Source organism: Rhinatrema bivittatum, chromosome 6 (genome assembly GCF_901001135.1).
Source record: "Rhinatrema bivittatum chromosome 6, aRhiBiv1.1, whole genome shotgun sequence".
Classification (NCBI taxonomy): domain Eukaryota; kingdom Metazoa; phylum Chordata; class Amphibia; order Gymnophiona; family Rhinatrematidae; genus Rhinatrema; species Rhinatrema bivittatum.
Window position 1 is genome coordinate 100770490 of NC_042620.1, and position 25444 is coordinate 100795933.

The 25444-nt window shown below is 46.5% G+C and overlaps 1 protein-coding gene across 2 annotated transcripts in view; it reads right to left on the reverse strand.

The window, feature by feature from the left end:
- Nucleotides 1-25444, reverse strand: part of TTC21B (tetratricopeptide repeat domain 21B) — a 450819-nt gene that overhangs the window by 70494 nt on the left and 354881 nt on the right. For both annotated transcript variants that reach the window (XM_029605659.1, XM_029605657.1), the window contains exon 25: nt 18338-18533. In XM_029605659.1, coding sequence (XP_029461519.1) covers nt 18338-18533 — 196 coding nt within the window. The remainder of the gene's footprint in view (nt 1-18337; nt 18534-25444) is intronic.

Sequence of the window (25444 nt, forward strand, 5' to 3'; positions counted from 1 at the left end):
ATGTATGAAATGATGATTGTTGGAAAGGGAAAGGTATCCCATAAGAGGAAGAAAAAACTGCATGACAACACTGGAGTCTGGAATATATTGAATAATGGATTTGTCCTAAAGAACTTTCTCTATAAATGAATATATCTATGTCTTCTTAATTATGATTCTGAGCTCATACAGTTTCTTGCAAAAGTCTTCAGACCCTTGTACACTTTTTCGCATTGTCTAAAAATCCAAATCCAAATGCATTAAAGGAGGAGTTTGTTTCACTGATTTACACAGCACACTCTATACTTTCATCATGAAATAATTACAGAAATATTGCAAAAGCAAATACGAATTAAAAAAGTCTTGTCTGCAGAAGTATTCACACCCCTTGACAACACATGGTGGATGCCCCTTTTAGAATCATAGAAACATGATGGCAGAAAAAGATCATATAACCTCTCTAATGTGCTCATCCACACTAACTGCTCAGCTCTAAAATCAGAGATCCACTATGAGATCCTGATCTGGACCAATTTTCTGTTTGAGGGGCAGTCTATTCCTATTCAATCAAGCTCCCATAATTTAGGGGTGGTGGTTGGCTCCTCATTATCAATGCAGGCTCTCATTTCATCAGTAGTACAATCTGCTTACTACAAGCTCTATCTTTTGCATTCATTGAAGTTGCTTCTTTTGACCTTTGATTTCCAGACAGTAACAGAATCTCTGGTTTTGTCCTCTTTGGATTATTGTATTGTCTTGCTGTTAGGTTTGCCAAAATCTTATCTTCAAGTTTTGCAATTAATCTAAAATTCAGCAGCTAGATTGACTGCTGGATCATCACTGCATGAACACATTTCTTCCATTCTAGTGGATCTAATTGGCTACCTATTATCTAGAGATTGAAATTTAAGGTTTTATATTTGGTTTGGAAGGCCATCCATGGAACTGCTCCAGCATGTATTACATCGTTAATTCACTCATATCATCCTATCCGTAGTTTGCGATAATCCACTCATTTGCTAGAAATTCCTTCATTAACACAAGTGTGCCTGATGACTTCTTATAGCCGGATCTTTAGTGCTGCTGGTTTCATTCTATGGAACAAACTACCTGAGTTCATTAGATCAGAGAATGATTGGCTCCATTTCCGTAAATTGTTAAAAACTCACTTCTTTAAGCAGGAATAGGAAAATTAGTTCCTACCTGTTAATTTTTGTTCCTGTAGTACCACGGATCAGTTCAGACCATGGGTTGAGCCTCCTGTCCAGCAGATGATGGCAGACTAAAACTGAAAAGGGTATCCTATATCAGGACAGAGCCTACCCTGCAGCCCTTCAGTATAACCATTGTCAAAGCAGATAAGAACTAAGATAACCGAGAAAAGAGATCAAGCAAGTAAACAAGACTCAAATGAGTAACAAACAAAACAATTATCAACAAGGAATGGACTCTGTAGAATAGCACTCTTGCATATCCTTGATCATCAATACAGATGCTTCCAGTGTCCGTAAGATAATGACAGGTGACATTCAGCCAGAGACTTGTAGGTAAAGCTTCGCGCGAACGGCAGAAAAGGAAAGGAACCAGGGAAGGGCGTCTGGACTGATCCGTGGTACTACAAGAACAAAAATTAACAGGTAAGAACTAATTTTCCTTTCCCTGTATGTACCGTGGGATGTACCAAAGCTTCCCGAAACCGGGTGGGACTGAGATAGCCCCGTTCGAAGCACCTGCCGCCCAAAAGAACCAAAGACCAGTGCGTGCACATCTAGACAGTAATGCCGAGCAAAGGTATGCAGGGATGTCCATGTAGCGGCCCTGCAGATTTCTTGCGGAGAGACCGAGAGACTCTCTGCCCACGAAGTAGCCTGAGAACGCAAAGAGTGAGCCTTCAAGCCCTCAGGAACTGTCCGGCCTTGGCAAAGATATGCCGAGGAAATTGCTTCTTTCAACCACCGAGCAATAGTAGTCTTAGAAGCCTGTTTGCCCCTATTTGGATCACTCCAGAGGACAAAAAGATGATCGGAGATTCGAAACTCATTAGTGACTTGAAGAGAATGGAGTAACACGCGTTTCATATCAAGCCGGCGAAGATCGCCCCCAGCGAGACCCTCGACGTCCTCCGGAGAGAATGTGGGAAGCTCCACTGACTGATTATCATGGAAGGAAGAAACGACCTTCGACAAAAAGGAAGGAACAGTTTTGAGAAAGACTCCCGAATCAGAAAAACATAGAAAGGGCTCCCGACAGGACAGCGCTTGAATCTCCGAAATCCGACAAGCGGAACAAATAGAAACTAAGAAAACTGCCTTAAGCGTAAGATCCTTAAGAGTAGTCCGATGGAAAGGTTCGAATGGAGCCATACAGGGAGCCTGGAGGACTAAACTAAGATTCTAGGATGGACATGTGGGACGGACGGGTGGCCTCAAATGTTTGGCGCCCTTCAAGAACCGAGCCACATCTGGGTGAGATGCCAAGGTGTGCCCTTCTCCGCGACTGAGAAGAGAACTGAGAGCGGACACTTGGACATGCAACAAATTGAAGGAAAGCCCCTTGGAGAGGCCTTTCTGAAGAAAGGAAAGAACCATGGAGACCGGTGCTGAACGCGCCGAGACACCCGATTCAGAACAGACATTCTCAAAGACTTTCCAAACGCGAACATAAGCCGAAGATGTCGATGGCTTCTGTGCCCACAGGAGAGTGGTAATCACCTCCTCCTTATAGCTTTTACACCTCAGACGTCTCCGTTCAAAAGCCAGGCCGCTAGACAGAAGTGATCTGCCTGGTAGAAAAATACGGGACCCTGCCGAAGCAGATGAGGAAGATGGCCGAGACAAAGAGGCCCATCCGATACCAGGTTGACCAGATCCGCGAACCACGGCCTGCAGGGCCATTTGGGTGCTACCAGGATGACCGGCCCCTCGTGAAGTTCTATTCTTTGTAGAACTTTTCCCACGAGAGGCCACGGAGGAAACACGTAGAGGAGGATGTCCGAGGGCCAAGGGAGAGCGAGAGCATCCACTCCCTCCGAACAGTGCTCCCTCCAGCAGCTGAAGATCCTGTTGGCTTTGGAATTGCTCAAGGTCGCCATGAGGTCCAGGTGCGGGGGACCCCACCTGCTGATGATCAATTCCATGGCTTCATCCGAGAGCTCCCACTCTCCCGGATCGAGACGCTGGTGACTGAGGAAATCGGCTTGCACACTTGCGGGTGACACTCCGCCCAGGCAAGGAGCCGGCTGGCTTCCAGGGCCACTAGGCGACTCCGAGTGCCCCCCTGCCGGTTGATATAAGCTACCATAGTGGAGTTGTCAGAGAGGACCCTCACCACCTTACCTCGGAGCAGTGGTAGAAACTCCTGTAGAGCCAGGCGAACCGCCTGGGCTTCCAGCCGATTGATGTGCCATCGGGATTGGACTGGGGACCAGTATCCCTGCATGGTCGCAGACTGACAGACTACTCGCCAGCCGGAGAGACTGGCATCCGTAGTGAAGATGATCCATTGTGGAGTCTGAAGAGGCATTCCCCTCAGAAGATGTGGAAGCGAGAGCCACCACTGTATGTCGGCGATGATAGAGACCGAAAGCGGAAGAACTGTTTGAAACTGTTCCGACACCGGCTGCCAGCGGGATAGCAGAGCTCTCTGTAACGGTCGCATATGTGCAAAAGCCCAGGGGACTAGGTCGATGTTGGAGGCCATAGTCCCCAGGACCTGGAGGTAGTCCCATGCCGTCGGGAGCGCGAGCGAGATAAGGTTGCTCATCTGGTCGATGAGCTTGAATGCCCGAGCACAGGGCAGAAACATCTTGCTGAGCATTGAAATGTGCCCCAAGAAATTACAACACCTGGGAAGGCTGTAGATGGCTTTTGGGGAAGTTGACTATCCACCTGAGAGAGGGAAGAAGAGCAAGAACCCGGTCGACCACCTGCCGGCAGAGAACCTCCGACTTGGCCCTCATGAGCCAGTCTTTCCAGATAAGGATGGACCAAGACTCCTTCCCAGCGGAGAGCAGCCGCCACCACCACTATGACCTTGGTGAAGGTGCGCGGTGCGATGGCAAGTCCAAAGGGCAGTGCCCAGAACTGAAAGGGCTGGCCCAGAACGTGGAAGCGAAGGTACTTCTGGTGTTCAGGGTGAATCGGGATGTGTAAGTATGCCTCTGTTAGGTCGAGAGAGGCCAAGTATTCACTGGGATGAACAGCTGCTATGACCGCTCTCAGGGTCTCCATACGAAAATGGGGCATCTTGAGGGCCCGGTTGACCCTTTTGAGGTCCAAGATCGGGCGAAAGGAATCTTCCTTCTTTGGTACTATGAAGTAGATGGAATACTGGCCGGCACCAAGCTCTTCCGCTGGAACTGGGACAATGGTGCCCAGCTGCAGGAGCCTGCTAAGGGTTTGGGCCACCGCATCCCACTTCAGACGTCCGCAAGGAGAGACTACATAGAGATCCGGCAGATCCCGAGAAAATTCTAAAGCGTAACCGTCTCGGATAATCTCGAGAACCCACTGGTCCGACGTGATCTTGTCCCATTCCTCGAAAAATAGGGAGAGACGACCCCCCTTGATTGGGAACGGAGGAATGGGTCGACCGAATCTCATTGGGAAGCGGGCTTCGGGGTGGTACGCTGAGATCCCCCTCTTGGTAGCTCCAGCAACCTCGAAAGGATTGAGACCAGGATTGAGACCTGGAAGGGTAACCCCTAGAAGAAGCACCATGCCCTCAAGCCGTATATCTACGTTGGCCCCAAAAACGGGAACGGGAAGGCACAAACACTCGGGATTGTTTTGGTTGGTCCTCAGGCAGCTTATGAACCTTGTTCTCACCCAAGGAATTAATGAGCTGCTCAAGGTCCTTGCCAAAGAGCAACTTACCTTTAAAAGGCAGAGTGCCCAACCGCACCTTGGACGATGGGTCCGCTGACCAACTGTGTAACCAGAGGTGCCTTGTGGCAGATACCGCCGAGGCCATTGCTTTCGTCTGGATGCGGAGAAGATCGTACAGAGCATCCGCCCCATACGCAATGGCGCCTTCCAACTGTTCAGCCTGCTCCGCCTCTGCAGACGGGAGGACCTGGGTGCCGAGTAATTGTTGAACCCACTTAAGGCTTGCCCGCTGCATGAGACTGCTGCAAATAGTCGCCTGGACTCCCAAGGCCAGAACCTCGAAGATACGCTTAAGATGGTATTCAAGCTTGCGATCCTGTACATCCTTCAAGGCTGTAACACCCACCACTGGAATAGTGGTGTGCTTGGTAACAGCGGAGACTAAAGAATCCACCGTGGGAATTTTCAGCATTTCCAGGCAGTCCTCCGGGAGTGGATAAAGTCTGTCCATGGCTCTCCCGACGCGGAGTCCTGCCTCAGGAGCTTCCCATTCCCGGAGGAGCAGCAATTTGTGCATAGGGTGAAAGGGAAAAGTACAAACCAGAGCCCTGAGTCCCGCCAGGACCAGGTCCATGTGCTTTGGCAGCGTAGCAGTAAGAGTATCCACCGGGGGTCCCTCAATCCCTAACTCCTGAAGGACAAAAGGAATGATGGGTTCCAACTCTTTCTGAAATAAACTGAGAACCCTGGGGTCATCCCCTTCCAAAGGGGGGAGCGTCTCCACCAAATCCAGATTCGGATCCGGATCAGGGGTCCCCAGAGGCGCCGGAGGGTCCGGGACAGGATGGGCCCCCGGGACCACCTGCACCCAGACAGACCCCTGCGCATCTGGAGCCACAGGAGCGAGTGGAGGGGCAAGCCGCGGGAGTTTGGCTGGCAGGGGACCTGGTGAGGGGTCCTCCTCCTCCTGCAAGCTGGCCAGATAGGATTTGTGCATGAGAAGCACAAATTCCGACGAAAAACGTGGCCTAGACTTGCCGGAGGGGGGGAAGGGGGTCAGGGACCACGTCCTGGGGCCACATGGGGCTCAAATCGGGGGAGAGCCCAAAAAATTCGACTCTTGTGCTGAGCAGCTCCGAATCATGAGCTGCTGAAACCCCCAAGATGGCCACCGTTCCCGTGGTTTGCCAACCCGGGAATGGCCTGGCCACACATGAGGAGCGACCCAGGGCTTGTTTTGTCAGCGTTGCCGGGGAGGGACCTTCCCCATCCTACAAACATGAGGAATAGAGCCCCTCGCGCGACAGACACGTCGAGGGCTCACCACAAGCAGGGCAGTGTGTGATCGCGGCATTCTTGCTGAAGAGGAGCCGCAATCTGAAGAAAAAAACTGCTGATGAACTGAACTTTGCTGCCGGGAGGAGCGGAGGCAGAAGACCGAACCCTGCACGATCCTCTATCAACAACACCCTGGCTGCCGGAGAAAGAAGAATACCGATATGCCCCAGAAGTAAAAATAGACTTGCTTGTGGAGATTTTTTTTTTTTTTACTTCATAAAACTTGATGCATGGGAATGCCCATTGCCTGAGGGCACTGTCAGGGAAAAAGCTTCCCTGAACAAAAAAGGCAGTTAGGTGAGGGGGCAGTGACTGGACCACCAGTTTCACCCCCAATAGGATCACCGGGAACAGGGGCCTAGGCTATGGAAACACAAGGGGCTAAGCACCCCTAAGCCCCGCAAGAGCGTGGAGACAGTGCTGTCTCCTGAGAGAGAAAAACCAAACAGAGCCAATTCTTTTTTTTTTTTTTTTTGGTTTTAAACCCGGACAAATTAAATGTACTTGCTTGATCCTTTAAGAGAAAGTACCCAAACCAGGAAAGGGCTAACTAGCCAAGATCAGGGAACCGCAGGGTGAGCTGATCCATCTGTTGGAGACAGACAAATACTGAAGGGCTGCAGGGTAGGCTCTGTCCTGATATAGGATTCCCTTTTCAGTTTTAGTCTGTCTCCATCTGCTGGACAGGAGGCTCAACCCACGGTCTGGATTGATCCGGGTACGTACATGACCCAGCGGGTTTGCTCCACGATTTTCACATTTGTGTTGTCTTTCTTGATGTGTTGCATTTTATGTACTTTTTTTTTTTTATTGTACCTGTACATTATTTTTTTTATTTTGTTTTAAATTATTGCTGTACTCTATTATACATGTGAATTTGTTATCCACTGAGATCTGTGGATTAGTGGAATACAAATGCTCAAAATAAAATAAATAAATAATAAATTATCCCATGCTTTCTTGAATTGCACTCTCCCCCCTCCTAATCAGGAAGGCCCGTGGGGCTATGGTGGACAGGGCTGGTGAAAGTCTGCCTTCCATTCCAGCCTTGGGCTCCCAATAATGACGATGCTGCTGTGGGGAGGGAGGAGGGGGCAGGGGTCTGAGAGGTGTTTGAATTGTGATCAACTGGCTCACTACCTGTAAATATTGTGCCGACTAATTGGGCTGTGCCTAAGGTGAGGAGAAGTGGCTGTGGTGGCTATACAATTATTTACAGGTAGTGAGCCAGCTAATCGCAGTTCAAACACCTCTCAGACCCCCGCCCCCTGCAGTAGCATCATTATTATTGGGAGCCCAGGAAATCCTCTAGTGCGTATGCAACAAAGAAGCTTGTGCTTTCTGCAGCGTGCACACTCGAGGAGGAACAGAGCAGGAGCAGGAATAGGAGTGTATGGGAAGGAGGAGGGGGAAACCCACCCTGATCTAGCAGACCCAGCGCAAGGGAAGCCAAGTACAGGGCAGATGCAGTGCACTGAGCCATCAGAGGCAGCAGGACTGCAAATCCGAGTCATGGAGGATAATTGCAAGCAAGCCGTGCTGCAGGTAAGTCAGCCAGTGGTCATTCTTGTTATTATTTGTGATAATTGTGGGTGGATCCTTGGACTGGTGGCAGATGACCACGCCCACGGGGGAAGATCCCGAGAGGGACCACCGGTCAGGTTCAGAGTTGGGAGACAGACACAGACTAGTTCTTTTATTAAACTGTTTTAGAGAACCACCAGAGGTGGCAGTAGTGAGCTGGAAGAGCGTAGTCCCTCAGGCACTGGAACAGCGATCCCAGGAAGGCTAAGCTGTAGAGAAACTGAGATAGTGAGTAGGCAGAGTATGCAGAGTTCAGGAACAGAACTTTGATGGTAACACTCACACAACAGTCTCTTGGAACAGCCCAGGAGCTGGAATGAAGTAGGCCCTCGAGGAGCGAGTACCTGGTTCCAGGGAAAGCTCTGAGAGAGAGATGGTAACTCACTGGTGTTTGTAGGCAGTGGTGACTTCCTGGCAGAAGTTATATTCAGTAGCAGGTCCGGGAACGTGGGCCCTCTAGGAGCGAGTACCGGTTCCAGACTGCGACCTGAAAAGCAAGAGAGAGAGCGAGGCTCCCGAGGAACGGGTACCCCTGGTAAAGTCCGAGGAGGCAGAATAGCAAGGTAAGCGGAGAGTGAATCCCATCCACAGCGATACCTGGAAGCAGCTAGGTAGGAAACCCTTTGCTAACTCGAACACCTAGCAAAACAAGAGACCTTAAATATCTGGCGATGATGATGTCATCTCAGGGGGACGCCCCTGAGGTTTGCGCCACAGCAGGTACTTGAGTCGGGGCCGCGCCGCACGCGCTCCCTTAGGCCTCAGGAGAACATGGTGAAAGGCAGCGTCTAGCCAGTCCGGAAATGCCGGAGGAGGTTGGCAAAATGACGCTGCGGCAGTCAAACTTCCATCAACCAAAGAGGGAGTCACCAAAGAGGTAAGGTGGGCGGAGTGGAGACGTCGGGCAGCAATGGTCGCAGCAATTCTCTGCCTGAAAAAAAAAATCAGGGGGCTGCAGGACAGAGAAAAAGAAAGGCTAGATCAGAAAGCAGAGGCAGGAAGGGAAAGAGCAGCCCCAAGGGGAAAATAGGGCCTCCGATAGCAGGAGCTGAGGAAATGACATGGAAGGATAAAAAGATAGCTGGAGAGGAGAGAGTGAGGAGTAACTGAGGGATTAAGTGGGAGAGTGGAAATTTGCAGATTGAAGGGAGATTGGGTGAGGGGAGATTAAGGGAAAGAGCAGAAGGGAGGGAGAAAGAGTGGCCCCAGGTGGGAGAGAAGCTTGGGTATGGGAGAGCAGGTATTTGGATTAGGGATGGGGACAAGAGCGAGGATTGAGTGGGAGAGTAGTAACATAGAGAATGGATAGAGGGGCAGAGCGAGGACTGGGTGATGAGATGAGATGAGGATGCCTGTGGAGGAAAGAGCAAAGACACTGGGATTGAGTTGGCGGGGGCACATGGCAGAAGTTTTGCCTAGGGCACCTAATACCCTTGCACCAGCCTTGGTGATGAAGCTCATTCCATCATGGCCCGAATACATCAGGAGGCCCACGGGGCCATGGTGGAGCATTCCACCACAGGTCGAAGATAACAGGAGGCCATATGTGTATGCGTGTGAGTGACTGAGAGCATGTGTGTGTCTGAGAGCCTGTGTGTTTGTGCATGTTTGTGTGGCTGTTTGAGAGCCTATGTTTGCATATGTGTGTGGCTGTGTGAGAACCTGTGTGTGTGTGTCTGTGTGCGAGCCTGTGTGTATGTTTGGGTGCCTGTGAGAGCCCATGTGTCACATATAGGCTCTCAAAGGCACACACACACACACACACACACACACACACACACACACACATAATGTATTTGTGAGGGAAAGGGAGCCTGTGTATGTTAGCCAGAGGGAGTGTGTGAGGGAATGAATGTGTTATTGTGCGTGTATGTGAGAGAGAAGATAAAATTTGGGCCTCCCTACCTCCCCCAATCCACAATAATCTCAGGGTGACTGAAAATCAGAAGATCACAGGTATGGTGAGAGCAGGAGATTTTTTTTTTAATCCTTATTAGTTTTAATTATTGGGTGTAATTTGATAATTCTGCTTTCGACATATTTAATTTTTTTTTGGGAGGGGAATCTGAACATTTTTAATTACTGGAATTTTTATTCATCAGATGTTCTGAAATATTTTATTGGTATTTGGGAAATTTTGTATGTTCTATTCATTAACCTTTTGAAATATTTATTCTTTTTATGAATATGATTTTACTATTATGATTGTTTTATATTTCTTGATTTTATTATTTAATGTTTTTATGAAGAATGGTAATGTTTCTGTTTTTCCATTGATGCTCTGCATTTAGATGCTGGCTTATTGTGGGTTCCAGTTCAGTTCTTTTCAACACGTTTCTGTTTATACTTTCTGATATCTTTATTCTGTATTTGGTGAGGGTCTGTCTGTGTTCTGCATATGTGATTGAGGTGAGATATTTTGTTGGCATGTAATTTCTGTGACGGGATCTATAGCAGCCTAGTTTCCTAATAAGTGTTTCATTGGTGTTCTAGGGCCTGGTGTAATGTGTGCAGTGTTGCCTTTTCATAGATAAGGTTGTTATAATTCTGTTTGTTCATGGATTTCTGAGGGACAAGCTCATACCCAATATGCATTCTAAAAAGTCTAATTCCATAGGAGCTCCAAGTGTTTTTTTTACACAGTTTTCTAGTTGGCACCACAGGTGTGCATGTAAATATAATATGCATGTTGTGTTATTTTTGCCTCAGCAGACTGTACTTTTGAATGTTTTTTTTCATGTAAAATGTATTATAAATGCATAATTTGTGTGTGTCTGTAAAGGATGTGGGGGGTGTGGGGTGGCGTGTGTGCAAGGCCGTAAGGTTTGCCTAGGGTACTTAATACCCTTCCCTATCCATGGGTTCTGGGGTGGGGGAGCATGTCAGTTTTTAAAAATATAGATTGCAGGATGGAGCTGGACTTTGTTTGATGGGCCTGGGACTGACACCGAATGAATCGGGGGGGGGGGGGGGGGGGGGGGGGGGAGCACAGTAATTTTTCGCACAGGGCAGCATAAAAGCTAGCCCCTTTTACTCTCATCCCACCCCGAGCTTCCTTTCTATTAAACGAGGCCTGCTGCTGGCCAATGTTCCTGTAAGATGTGTGTGGCAGTGCAGCAGACCTGCAGCACCATTGCCATTCAGGATCTGGCAGGAGGAATGGTGGAAGCCTGTTGACCACTGTGTATAGTTTGAGCTGAAACCATAAGCATTTTCAAAACTCACAGGCCAGAACAACTTCCTAGATGCTAATTTTAATGTCTTTGAGAGATCTATCCTGAGCAGGATTTATTTGTGCTTCCTCTTATTTGAATTCTGCTTATGTTCCACCCCTGGTTTTAGGGATAGCACCACCAAGATGCAAAGGGTCACAGAAACTCAGAAATACGATGGCAAGAACATACTGTATGGCCTATCTAGTTTGCCCATCCCTACAATCCCTACACTCCTTCAGAGATCCCCTGTGCTTATGCCATGCTTTCTTAAATTCAAATACTATCCTTGTCTCTGCCACCTCTGCTAGGAGCCATTTCATGCATCTACCACCCTCTAAGTAAAGAAATGTCTCCTTAGATTACTCCTGAGTCTACCCCCTTTCAACCTCATCCAAAAAGCCTTCTTTCCAGAGCCTCCTTTGTATTGATAACTTGGAGATACTTCAATGCCCCTATTATACTGTATCTCCCTTATCCCACCTTTCCTCTAGGGTATACATGTTTAGATCTTTTGGTTTGTCCCCATAAGCTTTACAAGACCAGTTATCATTTTTGTAGCCATCCTCAGGACCAACTCCATCCTGCTTATGTCGATTTCAAGTGGTCTCCAGTGGAGGAGTAGCCTAGTTGTTAGAGCAGTAGGCTACAAATTGAGGAAACCAGGGTTCAAATCTCACTGCCGCTCCTTGTGACCTTGAGACAGTCACTCTGTTGCCTCAGGTACAAACTTACAGGGTCATTTATCATTTTGCATTAGGGCCCTAATGCATGTGTTAAATAGCGCAATGCACACTAATATGCAAATGTGATATTTGCTATGCAAGTGGGAGGAATTTGGGTGGAGTTAACAGTAATGAGAGACTTCTAATGTCCAATGTGAAAGAGTTATAAATCACAACGACAGAAGCAAACTCCTCTCCAAACTTATTAAACAAAACAAAAAAGGAGAGGGAAATATAAATCTCCCAATCAGTTTATTTATTCAAAAAGAAAATTCAAATGAGTAGAGACAGTATCATAACTAGAGTGCCTCCGTTTTAATCCACTGTCTCTCACCACACAATGGGCCCCAGGCAGCATCAGCCTTAGTGGCACTGTGAACTGTAATCATATACCGTCACACTCATAAAATCTTATTTTATTTATTTTTTGCCTTTAAGAAATTTTTTTTTTATTTTTATAAAAAATGAATACTTTGCTCTATGAACTACTCTTTATGCACACTACTTAAATTACAAAATATTTAGTCATTTAATCCGGTGTTCAATAATTTTACTGATCACAGTATTCCCACTTAGCTCATATAATCCGGTTTTCATTAATTTTGCTATTCCAAATGTTTCCAACATGGACCATGTTTCAGCCGACCGGCCTTCATCAGGGGTTAGATTTTATATCAAACGTCACCAAAACACCCAAACATCTTCACGGACCCATATCCTTATTTAAGAAATGTGGTTCTCACAAGTAGTTTGCACAAATCACTTTAAAAAATGGCGCCATGACACTCAGGAATTTTCTTCTAGGCCGTATCCCTCCCAGGAAAGAAGGTACTCCCATCTATGACCTCTCCTATGGACATCGAGAACTTCTCGTACCTGGTAGGTGGAGTCTGTTTCGGAAACGAGGGGCGGCAGCTTTGAGAATTTGCGAGTAGGCCACGAGAAAATTAGAGACTTGAGGGATACGTGGAAGGTACTGTGTATTCCCAATAAGGGGGGAAAAGTGAAGTTGATAGGTCACAGGCCCAATGCGCCTGATGATCGAGAATGGTCTGATAAACTTAGGAGCCAGGCATTGTGACGGGATCTTCAAGCGGATGTGGCATGTATTGAGCCATCGGAGGTTCTCTTAGAACAGTCAGCAGCTTCTTGGATCATCTTGGAGGTGTGTGACCAAACTGCATGGATAGCTTCTGCGGTGGCCTGAGCCATGGGCAAGGGAACCAAGAGCGGCATCGGCAGAGGTGGCTGCGTTTGCCTACCGTAGACAACAGAGAAGGGGGATACCCCCGTAGACTCACAGATGTGGCAATTGTGAGAAAATTCTGCCCACAGTAGGAGTTGGGCCCAGTTAACTTGTTGAGCCAGGAGTAGGCTCTCAGGAAGGTCTTGAGAGAACGATTTGTGCGTTCAGCTTGGCCATTGACCTGAGGATGGTATGCTGTGGTCAGGGCTAAGGTTACACAAACTTACAGCAGAGCACCTGCCAGTATCGAGCCACAAATTGAGATCCTCGATCAGACGTAATAACCTTGGGTAATACATGCAGTCAGAAGACATGGAGGAAGAAGAGCTGTGCCAGCTCCGGTGCGGAAAGGCAACCTGGGGAGAGGGACAAAATGAGTCATTTTGGAAAACCGGTCCATGACTACCCAAATCACGGTGTTTCCATCAGAGCTAGGGAGATCCACCAAGAAGTCTGTGGATAGGTAGGACCAGGGGTTTGAGGAACTGGTAGAGGCTGCAGGACTCCCCAGGGGTGACCCATCAGCATCTTCTGTTGAGCGCACGTGGGGCAGGAGTCCACACAGGCTTGGACGTCCTGGGAGACGGGCCACTAATAATACCGCTGGAGAATGTTTAGGGTCTTGGAATGACTGGAGAGCCCGGCAACCTTGGAGTCATGGCCTATCTGAGTATCTTCTCGCGTAACCTACGTGGAACTACAGTTTTCCCAGGGGTCAAGGTTACAGAGGCAGACAGAAGGATAAGTGCCAGATTGATGATATGCTTCGGCTCTTCTGGGACATCTTCTGGTTTGAAGGAGCAGGAGAGTGCGTCCACTCGTGTATTTTTCTCCCCGGGGCGGTACCTGAGGTACCGCCCCGGGGAGAAACCATGGGAAGAACAGTGACCAGTGAGCTTGTCTTGAGTTCAGCCACTGGGCCTGCTTGAGGTGCTCCAGATTTTTAGGGTCGGTGAAGGTGGTAAACTGATGCTGTACTCCCTCAAACCAGGAATGCCACTCTTCCAAAGTCAACTTAATGGTAAGCAACTCGCAGTCTCCGATGCTACAGTTTCTCTTGGTAGAGGAAAACTTGTAGGAGAAGAATGAGCAGGGCTGTAGTTTCCCTTTGGGAAAGCTCTGGCTGAGAACTGTCCCAACTCTGACTGAAGAGGCATCTACCTCCACGACGAAGGGATGAGTGGTGTCTGGATGTTGCAGGCAGGGTTTCCGGAGGAAGGCCTCCTTTAAGGCTTGAAACGCAGCAACAGCTTCAGGGCTCCAGTTCTTGGGATCCTCTCCTTTTCGGGTGAGCGCAGTGAGGGGCACTGCAATGACTGAATAGTTGGCGATGAAATGATGATAGTAATTGGCAAAGCCTAAGAAGTGCTGGAGCGCGCGTAGTCCAGAAGGCTGGGGCCAATTATGGATGCATTGGAGCTTGCTGGGGTCCATGATGAAACCATGGCGGGAAATGATATACTCTAGAAAGGGTAGCTTTTCCTTTTCGAAATACACCTAACCAAATTAGCATACAGCTGATTCTCGTGCAGGTGCTGAAGCACCTGGCGGACGTCTTGGCTAGGTGTCAAAAGATTCCTGGACAATATGAGAATGTCGTCTATACAGACGAGGACTTTGGAGTATAGAATATTCCTGAAGATGTCATTCATCATGCACTGGAAGACCACCGGCACATTACAGAGGCCGAAGGGCATGACCAGGTATTCATAATGCCCGTCCCGGGTGTTGAAAGCAGTCTTCCAGATGTCATCAGGGTGAATGCATACAAGGTTGTAGGTGTCTATTAATTCAAGTTTAGAGAAGATGGTGATGCCTTAAAGGTGATCAAATAGTTCATTAATGAGAGGCAAGGGATACTTGTCCTTGTTAATTATAGCATTCAAGCCCCTGTAGTCAATACAGGGATGCAGGATTCCGTCCTTCATCATGAAGAAAAACCCTGCCCCCGCAGGCAAGAAGGATGGGTGGATAAAGCCCTTGGCCAGGTTCTCCTTGATGTAGTCAGTCATGGCCTTTGTCTCCGGAATGGAGAGTGGATAGACTGCCCTGGGGAGGAGACGTCCCAGGCAGGAGGTCGATGGTGCAATTGTACTTGCGCAGGGGTGGCAGAATATCCGCCTTTTGCTTAGAAAAGACATCTGAGTAATCGGCATAGGGGGCCGGAATGTCTAGAGACATGATGGCTAAGGGAACGAGACGAGGAGGCCCACTTGGGCCAGGCAGGATTGATGACAGCGGGGACTCCACTCGGACAGCTGCAGTGTGGACCAGTTAAACTGTGGAGAATGGCATTGCAGCCAGGGCAAACCCAGGACAATGAGATGGATGGATTTATCCAGTAGATAAAATTAAATCTCCTCCTCATGGAGTGCGCCGTCTTCATGGAGACTGGCGAGGTAATTTGCGTGATCTGTCCAGATAGGGGATCGCCTTGAATTGAGGCGATTAGCAATGGTGTTTTGATGGTACTGATGGGATCCTTAAGTGGAGAGTGAGGTCTTTCATTAGGAAATTCCCACCTGCCCCGGAGTCAACCAGGGCCAGTGTAGGGAATGAGCGGGAGTCCCGGGTCAGAATCACAGGCAGAGATAACTGGAGGGCCGGATTAACAGCACCTAGGGTCAGAGTCCCTGCCGGCCCTAGGCTGTGGAGTTTCCCAGCTGGATGGAACAGTAGGAAAGGCAGTGTCCTGCGGCCCCGCAGTAAAAACAGAGCCCGGCTTGCCTTCTGAGATGATGCCCCTCGAAATAGAGTCTACCTCGCCCCAGCTGCATGGGTTCCTTGGCCTATGGAGAAGAGGAGCTCCCTGAGGGGGTGATATTCCCGGTGGGCGGAGACCGAGAACATTTGGCCACCGGACGGCGAGGGATCCAAAGCTTGGATCCGGCGGTCGATGCGACCAATGAGGTCGATCAGCCCCTCCAGGGTATCAGGTAGTTTGCAGACCGCGAGCTTGTCCTTCAGCTGCGGCGAGAGGCCATCTATGAACATGGGATGGAGGCAGTCCTCCTGCCAGGCCAGCTCTGCCGTCAGGGTACAAAACTTAATTATGCAATCGTTGAGGGTCCGGCGGCCCTGACAAAGTTGTAGGAGATCAAAAATGGCTGTTTCCAGCCTTCTAGGATCAAAGATTCTTCAAAAGACTTCCACAAAGTGAGACAGGTCTTGGAGGAGAGTGTCCGCACGCTCTCATAGGGGAGAGGCCCAGAACAGTGCTTTCCTTTCCAGGCGAGAGAGGATGAAGGTTATCTTGGTTGTGTCATCTGGAAACGCGGTGGGTTGCAGCGTAAACTGCATATAACACTGGTTGATGAACCCTCTGCACAATTTGGGTCCCTGTTAAAATGAGGAGGTGCCAGCAAGGGAATAGACGGTCTGGGTGGTGTGGACTGAGCCGGAGAGCTGGTTGAGGATGCCAGTGAGATAGCCGAAGTAGGACCAGAGTCCAGTCAGGCATTGAGATTCTCGATGGAGGCTGCCAGTGCCTCAAGGTACTGTTGCTGGATCTTGAGAGCCAGGCCGGAGAGAGCAGGGTGGAGGCCTCCCCATGTACATGGCCTTGGCAACGTGTTGCGGAGGTGGACCCTTGGCCCGAAGTGGGGTTGACGCTACCTGTGAGGGCGAACCCCCACAGGTCCCCACCGTAGAGAGGCGAGGCCGAACGGAAAGCAGAGGCAAGCAGGACCTTTGCCATTACCAGCCCACGTTCCCCGCAGGTTGAGCTCTTGGGTACTGGGGCCGGCTGGTCTTAGGCGGGCCTTTGCGTGAATAATCCTGGGAACAGCCAATCGTGGGGCATGACAAGGAAATGCAAGGATCCAGTCCAGAAACCACAGCAGGCAAAAGAGAGAAGTCAGATCTGGTCCAAGGGTCAGAGGCAGGCGGCAAACCTGTAGTCGGGTCCAGTCCAGGGGTCAGAGGCAGGCAGCAAACTTGTACTGGGACTCAGGCACAGGAACAAAGCAGGAACGAATACTGGAACTCATGATCAGGAACAAAGCAGGAACGAATACTGGAACTCAGGAGCAGGAACAAAGCAGGAATGAATACTGGAACTCAGGATCAGGAACGCAGCAACTCAGGAACAATGCCAGGAACGAGTGAGGTGACCTATTGCAAAGCAAGCTCTGACTGTCAGAGCTTGATTTAAATACACTGAGTTGCTGATGTCATCACTAGGAGCCACGGGAGCTTTTCCCGCCGTGATGCCTTTAAATCTCGGCGGGAGGCATGCGCCTAGGAGCAGGGCGCTGAGAAGGACAGCGGCGGCAGCAAGGCCCGCATGGTGGCAGTTGCCGGAGGGGGAGAGTAAGTGTGGGCCGGCAGAGGGGAATCAGTCGCCAAGCCAGAAGGCCCGAGACATACGGCAGCGGCACCTGCCGCAAAGATGGCTGCCCACCACCGTGAGAGAAGGTAGGACCGAGCTCGGGGTCAGGCATCAGTGGGTAAGGGGACCTGGCCCAAGGCCTCCGTGGCCAGGAATTGTAACAGTTAATCCCTGAGCAAGCTGCTTACATTATGCTATGAGAGGAAGCAGAGTGTTTGGCAGTTTGTAAATTGTTTCAATTGGGATATGCAGCTGTGTGCTGTCAGCAAAACATTACTCAGGACCCCCAGATTTGATTGAGAAATATAAAGATTTAAAACTGTAATACAGCACATAGAGGAAAGAAAAATGAATTTTCACAACACCACTAAGTTTTTTGCTTAAATCAGTTTGTCTACAGAAGTAAATGCTGTTTTGTTCACTGCAATTCTTTTTAATAACAAATTATTTAGTTTATTAGTACTATGTTTGTGCCTGATTAGCAACCCAGGTGTAGCATCCCAGTATTATTAGTAAATGGTCTGTGAATGCCTTTCTGAGATCCCTGTTCCCTCAGGTTGTTGTGAGGTTGCAGTGTTTCTAGAAACCCTCAGCACAAAGCTCGTGGGCAGCGTACTTACCAAGATGCTAGTGGAAACCCAGTTGGTGGGTGGACGTTTTCAGGAAAGAGGCAAGTGCACAGGCATAGGCAAGGTATGGGTAATATTTGCTGGGACCCTCAAGTGGCCAAGGGTTTAACCCCTGGTGGGTAGTAGGGATAACACAAAGGGTTTATGTGACAGTTTCTTGTTGAGTTGAAGCAAAAAAAGATGTAAAAATTTCTGACTCAGGTGGTTCTTTCAAAACAGCATGTAATCATAATCACATAGTCCCCACCAGTGTACATCCATGCAAAATACCTTTGGAGAAACAATATGTGTAATTTTGAAAAAGGATTTACGCATGTAAAAGTAACATATTGTAGCAATTTTCAAAAGCTCATTTAAGTACTTAACATGCACTTGAACATGGTAAATCCTTTTGAAAATTATCCCAAAATGTTAATTAAAGAAAAGAAAAAATAGAGAAGAAAAGGCCAGAAGGAAAATTGTACCAACCTCTGCAGATGCTATTTCGGTAAATGTATTTAAGGCTCGTTCAACATTTGCTTTCTGCTTGGTCGCCATTAAGCAATAATTCTCCATAATGCGAAGCTGTATGTGACCTTGCACTGTCTGAGGTTTGAGTTCCTTGAGAAGTTTCTCTGCTGTTCTTACGGCTAGCTGTACAGATTCTTGTTTTTCTGTGGAATTACTATGTATAACAAAAATGATTTATTGTGACTGCATAATATAAGTTGTAAAATAAATTTAGTGATCAACAAAATAAACTAGATTGATGTCAAGATAATGATATTCTGTTCTAAAAGATACAAATATGCCATTCAATTACTGTATCTCAAGCAATTACTTAACGTTATTGTAATACAAAATTATTAGCTTAAAAACATATTACTAGCTTCAAGGAAGATTCAGACATATGGTACTTAAAATTTATCATAATAATCTTTGCTATAACTTAATGGAGCCAATATTCAGCTGTTGAGCGGCTAGTTAAGTGGCTAACTTAACCAAGATATTCATCGGCGCAGCAGCATTGACGAATATACCCAGCTATCTTAAAAGTTAGCCCACTAGGTATATCTGGCTAACTTTATTCCTGCCCTACAGCGTGGACAGACTTAGCCGGTTAGATAAGCCAGTTAACCTAACTGGCTAACTTCTCTCCTCCCTGGAATGCTTACCACCTGCCGCAGGAATGCCCCTGACCTATCTGGCTTTTCAGTTATCTGTCTAAATGACTTTTAAATATTGGCCCCAATATGTTTATTTGCAATTATCTCCAGGGGTTTATACAGTCAGAGGAGGCATTTCTCTCACTATCAAAGTGGTGCTTCATGTGGATTCTGGATAATACAGCAAAGCTGAGACATTCTAGTTTTTGGAATCCTAAGGAGATACCACTCTGGCAAGAAGAAAAATGTCTTCTAATTGCCACAATCATTAATTAATGCAAAACTATCAATAAATAAAAATTATAACAGAAAAAATTAATACATCTGAAAAAGTTTTTTTTTAAAGTTTTGCTTGATAATGGTAGAGTCCAAATCATAACTATATTAAGGGTTTATTATTCTTTAATTTTTTTTTTTAACAAGAATGTTAAACACAGTAATATACCATAATGCAGAATCACTATTTCTTGAAAAAAGAGAGGGTTTTTTTTTTTTTTTTTAAAGATTCAATGCAAATTTCTAGGATAAAAATGTATATAACAATAATGATACATTTTGTCTTCCTGGGGGCTCAAAAGCCCAAGGTATTAATGAATAGGAAATGTCAGAGGTGTTTATTACTAAAAATGTCAACCTACAAACATGGACAAAAAGTACTGGGTGCTACCTTCAAAGGATCTTTCCTATACTGTGCTTAATAACAAACCTCAGGCCACTGAGGAGTTTTTTAAGCTCATTTTTAAAACTAATAGTGGGCTGCAAAAAGCAAAGGTGTTTCATTAACAATCTATTATATTCTGCTGCACTCTGCCAGTCAGAACATAGAATTCTGCCCATGCTTTTTTATTTCATAATAGCCAGTAAAGCAATGAATAATTCAAAAAATAAGATTAGATTATGTTGAATGACAAATTAGTTATGTACTTTTAAAGGAAAATTGATCTTAAAAGATTATTTATTCATTTATATTCCACCTTATGCAGCATAGATCTAAGGTGGATAACAGGATGACAAGCAGATACAAGACAAAATTACAAGGTGAAACAAAATAGGATGAAAGTATATTACTTATTCATTTATATTAGATTGTGGCCTGATTGTTGGGCCACTGGTGTTCATAGAGTTGAAGGGATATAGTCAGCTTTACAAAAGTGACATGGAAATTCATTTTAGTTTATCTGCAAATAAGGGTCAATGAACAAGTTGTAGGTGATAACTTTTTATTGGTCTAACAATATCAGGTAAATTTTCAATGTAAATGTGACTATTATCGTAGCAAATTTCAAAAGCTTTTTACAGGTGTAAAAGAGAAATTACTACTTACCTGATAATTTCCTTTCCTTTATGGAGAGCAGGCTAATCCACACCAGTGGATTATGCACCTCTACCAGCAGTTGGAGGAGGAGTAAAAGCTGTCGTCACAGACATATAGCCCCGCCCCGACATCAGCCTGCCAGTATTCTCTGGAAAAGCCAAACTGTGAACAAACTGGTTATACAAGAACATTATTATTAACAGTCAACCAGTCTTTTTTCACTCAGTCAGGAAGACAGAGTTCAGTCAAAAGCATTAACATAAACTTATCGTATCACTTACAGTCCTTCAATGAATGAACAGAAGAACAGCCCAAATCGCCTGCAGGAAGTCACGAGCTAAAAGAAAATAGGCAGCCAAGGGTGAGTTGAGGATTAGCCTGCCCTCCTTAGAGGAAAGGAAATTATCAAGTAAGTAGTAATTTCGCCTTCCTCTGCACTCAGGCAGGCTAATCTACACCAGCTGGATGTACCAAAGCTACTCTCGAACAGGGCAGGAGGCTGCCCGCTATGCAGTCAACACTGCATGCGCAAAGTCTGTGCCCTTCAGAGCCCGAACGTTCAAGCTATAATGCTTAGGAATGTGTGCAAGGAAGATCATGTCGCTGCACGGGAAATTTTGTCAGGAGAGAATAATCAACTCTCTGCACACGATACCGCCTAAGCTCTAATGCACTCTAACTTACCTAGAGAAAGAAACCTCAGCATCTAGGCTATAGCTGCCCATGTTGTCGGATCCCCTTGTTTACCTCTACCATGGAGCATAAACAACCAATCTGACTACCTGAAAGATTCAGAAATCCAAGTATCTCATCTGATGCCACTTGACATCCTAGACACGCAAAAAACGAAACCCACTCTCATCACAAACCCCCTCCAGCATGGGCAGAGGAACAGAGTGAGTCAACCGAAAGTTACGAAACTACTTTCGGAAAGAAAAAAGACATACTTAAGCTGTACTGCCCCCGGAATCAGGCACAAAGATGGCATATGGCAAAAAAGATCTCGCAGCCTGGAAACCTGATGTGCTGAACAGATTGCCATGAGAAAAAACTACTTCAAAGATAAGTAGCTGCAAAGAATGCCCTCACGGTGGACGAAAGTTGGAACTCGACAAAATCAGTCAAGACAAGATGAAGGTCCTCAGCAGCACTGGTAGCTGCAAGGGAGGCCGAAAACACCTAACTCCCATCAAGGACCAGGACACCTCTGGCTAAGAAGATAATGATACACCAAAGACATGCCCGCTATAACAGGCGAGAGTTGCTACTTGAACCTTCAGGGTGGTAAAGACCAAACTTTTAAGCAAATCTTCCGGCAAAAGTTCCTCGCACCTCAGCACCAGGCCTGGAAAATCTCCAACTCTAAAAGAAGCCAGAGAGATAAAACACTTTAAAGGCTGGAGCAAAGTGGAAATAACTGCAGAAGAATACCACACTTTAGCAATCAAACTCTCTCAAGGGCCAAACTATAAGACAAAATCCACCTGGATCCTGGAGTGGAACAGGTCCTTGAATCAATTGATATTTCCTGAACGAACTACTCATTAACAGCCACTGTAGATCAGCATACACAGTTTCCAGGGCCAAACTGTAGCTACCAGAAGTACGGTTTTGGTCTCGCTAGCAATCTTGAGATAGATGCTGCCTATCTATGTTCCCAGGGGGAAGGCTTTTAATATTCTACTCCACAGCCACACCTGAATGAGAGCACCATTAATTTGCACTCTTGGACCACCGACTGAAAAATCATGGTACCTTCACAATATTGGATGACTCCAATGTGCTAACATGAGTTGAAAGGTTTCTGTTCTGCCTAGATGAATGATGTAAATCACTGTCTATGTATTGTCTGATAGTACCGCGACTGGACGAGCTTCCAGCCGCTCGGTGAAGCACAAACATGCAAATCATACTGCACGCGTTTCCAACTCCTGATAGTGAGCCCCATAACTCAGAAAGTTCACATCTGAGATGAGAACCAAGCAGCCTGATGCCTCCAGGGAAATCTCTCCCTGAGATGATCCCCCTGTAGTCACTTTGCAACTGGACTCTCACCATCAGGGGCAAGTGAAACCGTATTATGCACTCCTATGACCGCAGATGCCACTGAGAGAGCAACGTGCGATGAAGAGTCTGCAAGTGTGCCTTCGGCAAAGGGGACAATGCCCAAAGTGGCCGCCATTGACCCCAGAAACTAAATAATTTCTGACTGCGATTCTCTGGCAGAATTAGTCTGCCAGCACCATGCCGACCACATGCCAAAATATTCCAGCATCTGAGATGACTGTAAATCATCTAGATACATGCCTCCCTTGTGCAGAGGCACCAGTATTACCACCATGACCTTGTAGAAGGTTCATGGGCGCAATCACTAGGCCGAAGGACAATGTCTGAAAATGATAATGATGTCTCAGACCAGCAAAGTTCAAGAAACACCGATGTTCCTGGCAAATGTGTAGATATGCCTCCATCAGAAATGCAGACATGAGAAACTCCTCTAACACAGAGCTTTCTTCAAGTAGGATTCAAACAGAAGAGATGCTAAACTTTCTTAAGAATGATGGAATAAGAGAAATAGTGGCCCACAATTTTTTGTGATCTGGGAACAAGTTTGATGGTCTTCAAGTCCAACAGCCTCATTAGGGTAGACTCTCACCACTGTGATCGGTAGCAAGTGGCATGGAGAAATAATAAAAGCATCTGGAGGAATTCCAGAGCGTAATCATCCCTTATGTCTAGGACCCAGTGGTCCATGTAATCTGGACCCACCTCTGAACTAGTAAGTGAGCCTTTGGACCTTCATTGTGAAGACTGAGGAGCTCTGGTACCTGAGCATGCGTCACAAATGAAAACCCTAAAAGGGTAACCTTGTAAGATTTGACCTGAAAATCATAGCCACAGCTGGCGTGTAGCTGCAATCATGGAAGCCATCTGTCTAGAGGATATCCGCATCAAGTCGCAGCCTGCGTCAGCTAGGAATGTGGTCTCCCCCCAGTTCCATACCAAATTGCCATTTGACCCTGTTCCTTGTGTCTCTAGAGAGACACAACTAGACCAAACTACCAGGGAGCAACAGGATACAATCTGCAAAAGCATCGCCATGGCCTCAAAACCTGCCTAAGGATAGACTCAAACCTATCCTGAATATAATGTAGAGCTGCCCCTCCTTACACCAGGATATTGGATTGCTTGGTAATAACAACTACCAAGGTATCCACCTTTGGGAATCGCAACTGCACTCTAGTTTTTGACCAAGGGGCACAATCCCGCTAAAGCGCGCCCTCCAATGAATTTAGATTCAGGGGCACTCCATTCAAGGACAATCAACCCTTAATTCGCACCATGGAGGGGAAAGAAAATATGTCACCTTGCATAGGGTGACCAGTAAGGGGTCGTCTTCTGCACACCGGCAGAGTCATCCCCAACCACACTGAACAACAGACCTGGCAACTCATCTCTTTGAAAAACTCAGATCAGAGTATAATATGGCTCCAAATCCAGAGGAATCTCCCCTTCGTCCAGAAGGGAGAAACCCAAATCCCTGTCAGAGGAAACTTAAGTACCTTCAAGCACAACCTCCTGAACATCATCAGGAACCGCCTTACCATGGCACTTGAATGCAGTGGCAGAAAAGTGGGAATCCCAAGTCTCTGCTGGGCAATCCTGCAGAAAAAACCTGAAGACCTTGGGATTCCAGCCAGGAAAAGGAGGATGGGTCCCATAAGCCTATAAGCCCCAGACTAACAATGTTGGTCTGACCCACATCTCTCGTAGATGTCTTGGTCATGGAAAATAAAAAAGGAGGTGATACATTTGTTGTATCACCTTCTCTCCCTACTCCCTTCAGTCCAAGGGGATGGTTCAGTGTCAATAAAAACCATAGTAGGTAAATCATCTTGTCCAACCACCACTGACACAGACACACAGAAAGCGATGGCTCTATTGCCATAAGAACATAAGAAATTGCGATAGTGAGTCAGACCAAGGGTCCATCAAGCCCAGCATCCTGTTTCCAACAGTGGCCAATCCGGGCTACAAGTACTTGGCAAGTACCCAAAAACTAAGTATATTCTATGCTACTGATGCTAGAAATAGTCAACTTAATTAGTAGCAGGTAATGGACTTCTCCTCCAAGAACTTATCCAAACCTTTTTTAAACCCAGCTACACTAACTGCACTAACCACATACCCTGGCAACAAATCCCAGAGTTTAATTTTGCATTGCGTGAAAAATAATTTTCTCCAATTATTCATTTATTTATTTAAAAATGTTTCTATACCGTTGCTAAGTTAAATACCATCGCAACGGTTTACATGTAGGCACATATTTAATGTAGGTGAAAGTGTACTATAGTACATTCTAACAGGTACCGTCAAAGGTTCGGTTACAATAAATCATTAGACAATCATTTAGTGAAATAGTTCAAAACCAATGGTATCAAGGTACGTACACGGGTAGTTTTATCACACATAGTATTATAGTTATGCTTATTGTGTAGAGTTCATAGACTAATCTACTGTAAATTCCTAAGTACTGTGTGTTGGTGCCTTTCTGTCTTTTCCTGAATGACTTCTCTCTATTTTCCCATCTCTTTGTAAAATGCTTGTTTAAAAAGCCATGGTTTTAAACTTTTCTTGAATGCCTTGAGATCACTTTGTAGTCTGGAGGCATTGTGTTCCAGATTATGGGTCCTGCTAGTGATAGGGCTCTCTCTCTCACTTGGGTCAGTCTTGCTGTTTTAACTGATGGAATGGTTAGGAGGGCTTTATTTGCTGATCGGAGGTTCCTGTGTGGAGTGTGTACCCGTAATGCTGTGTTTAACCAATCTGATTTCTCATCATAGATTAGTTTGTGCATGATACATAGGGTTTTGTATTTAATTCTGTGTTCAATTGGTAGCCAGTGTAACTCTGCTAGGGTTTCAGTTATATGGTCCCTCCTTCTTTTTCCTGTTAGTATTCTAGCTGCTGTGTTCTGAAGTATTTGCAGTGGTCTCAATGTCATATTAGGTAGTCCTAGCATAAGGGCATTGCAGTAGTCCGTGCTGGAGAAAATTAGTGCCTGTAGTATTGTTCGGAAGTCATTTTGAGTTAGTAGTGGTTTAAGTTTTCTGA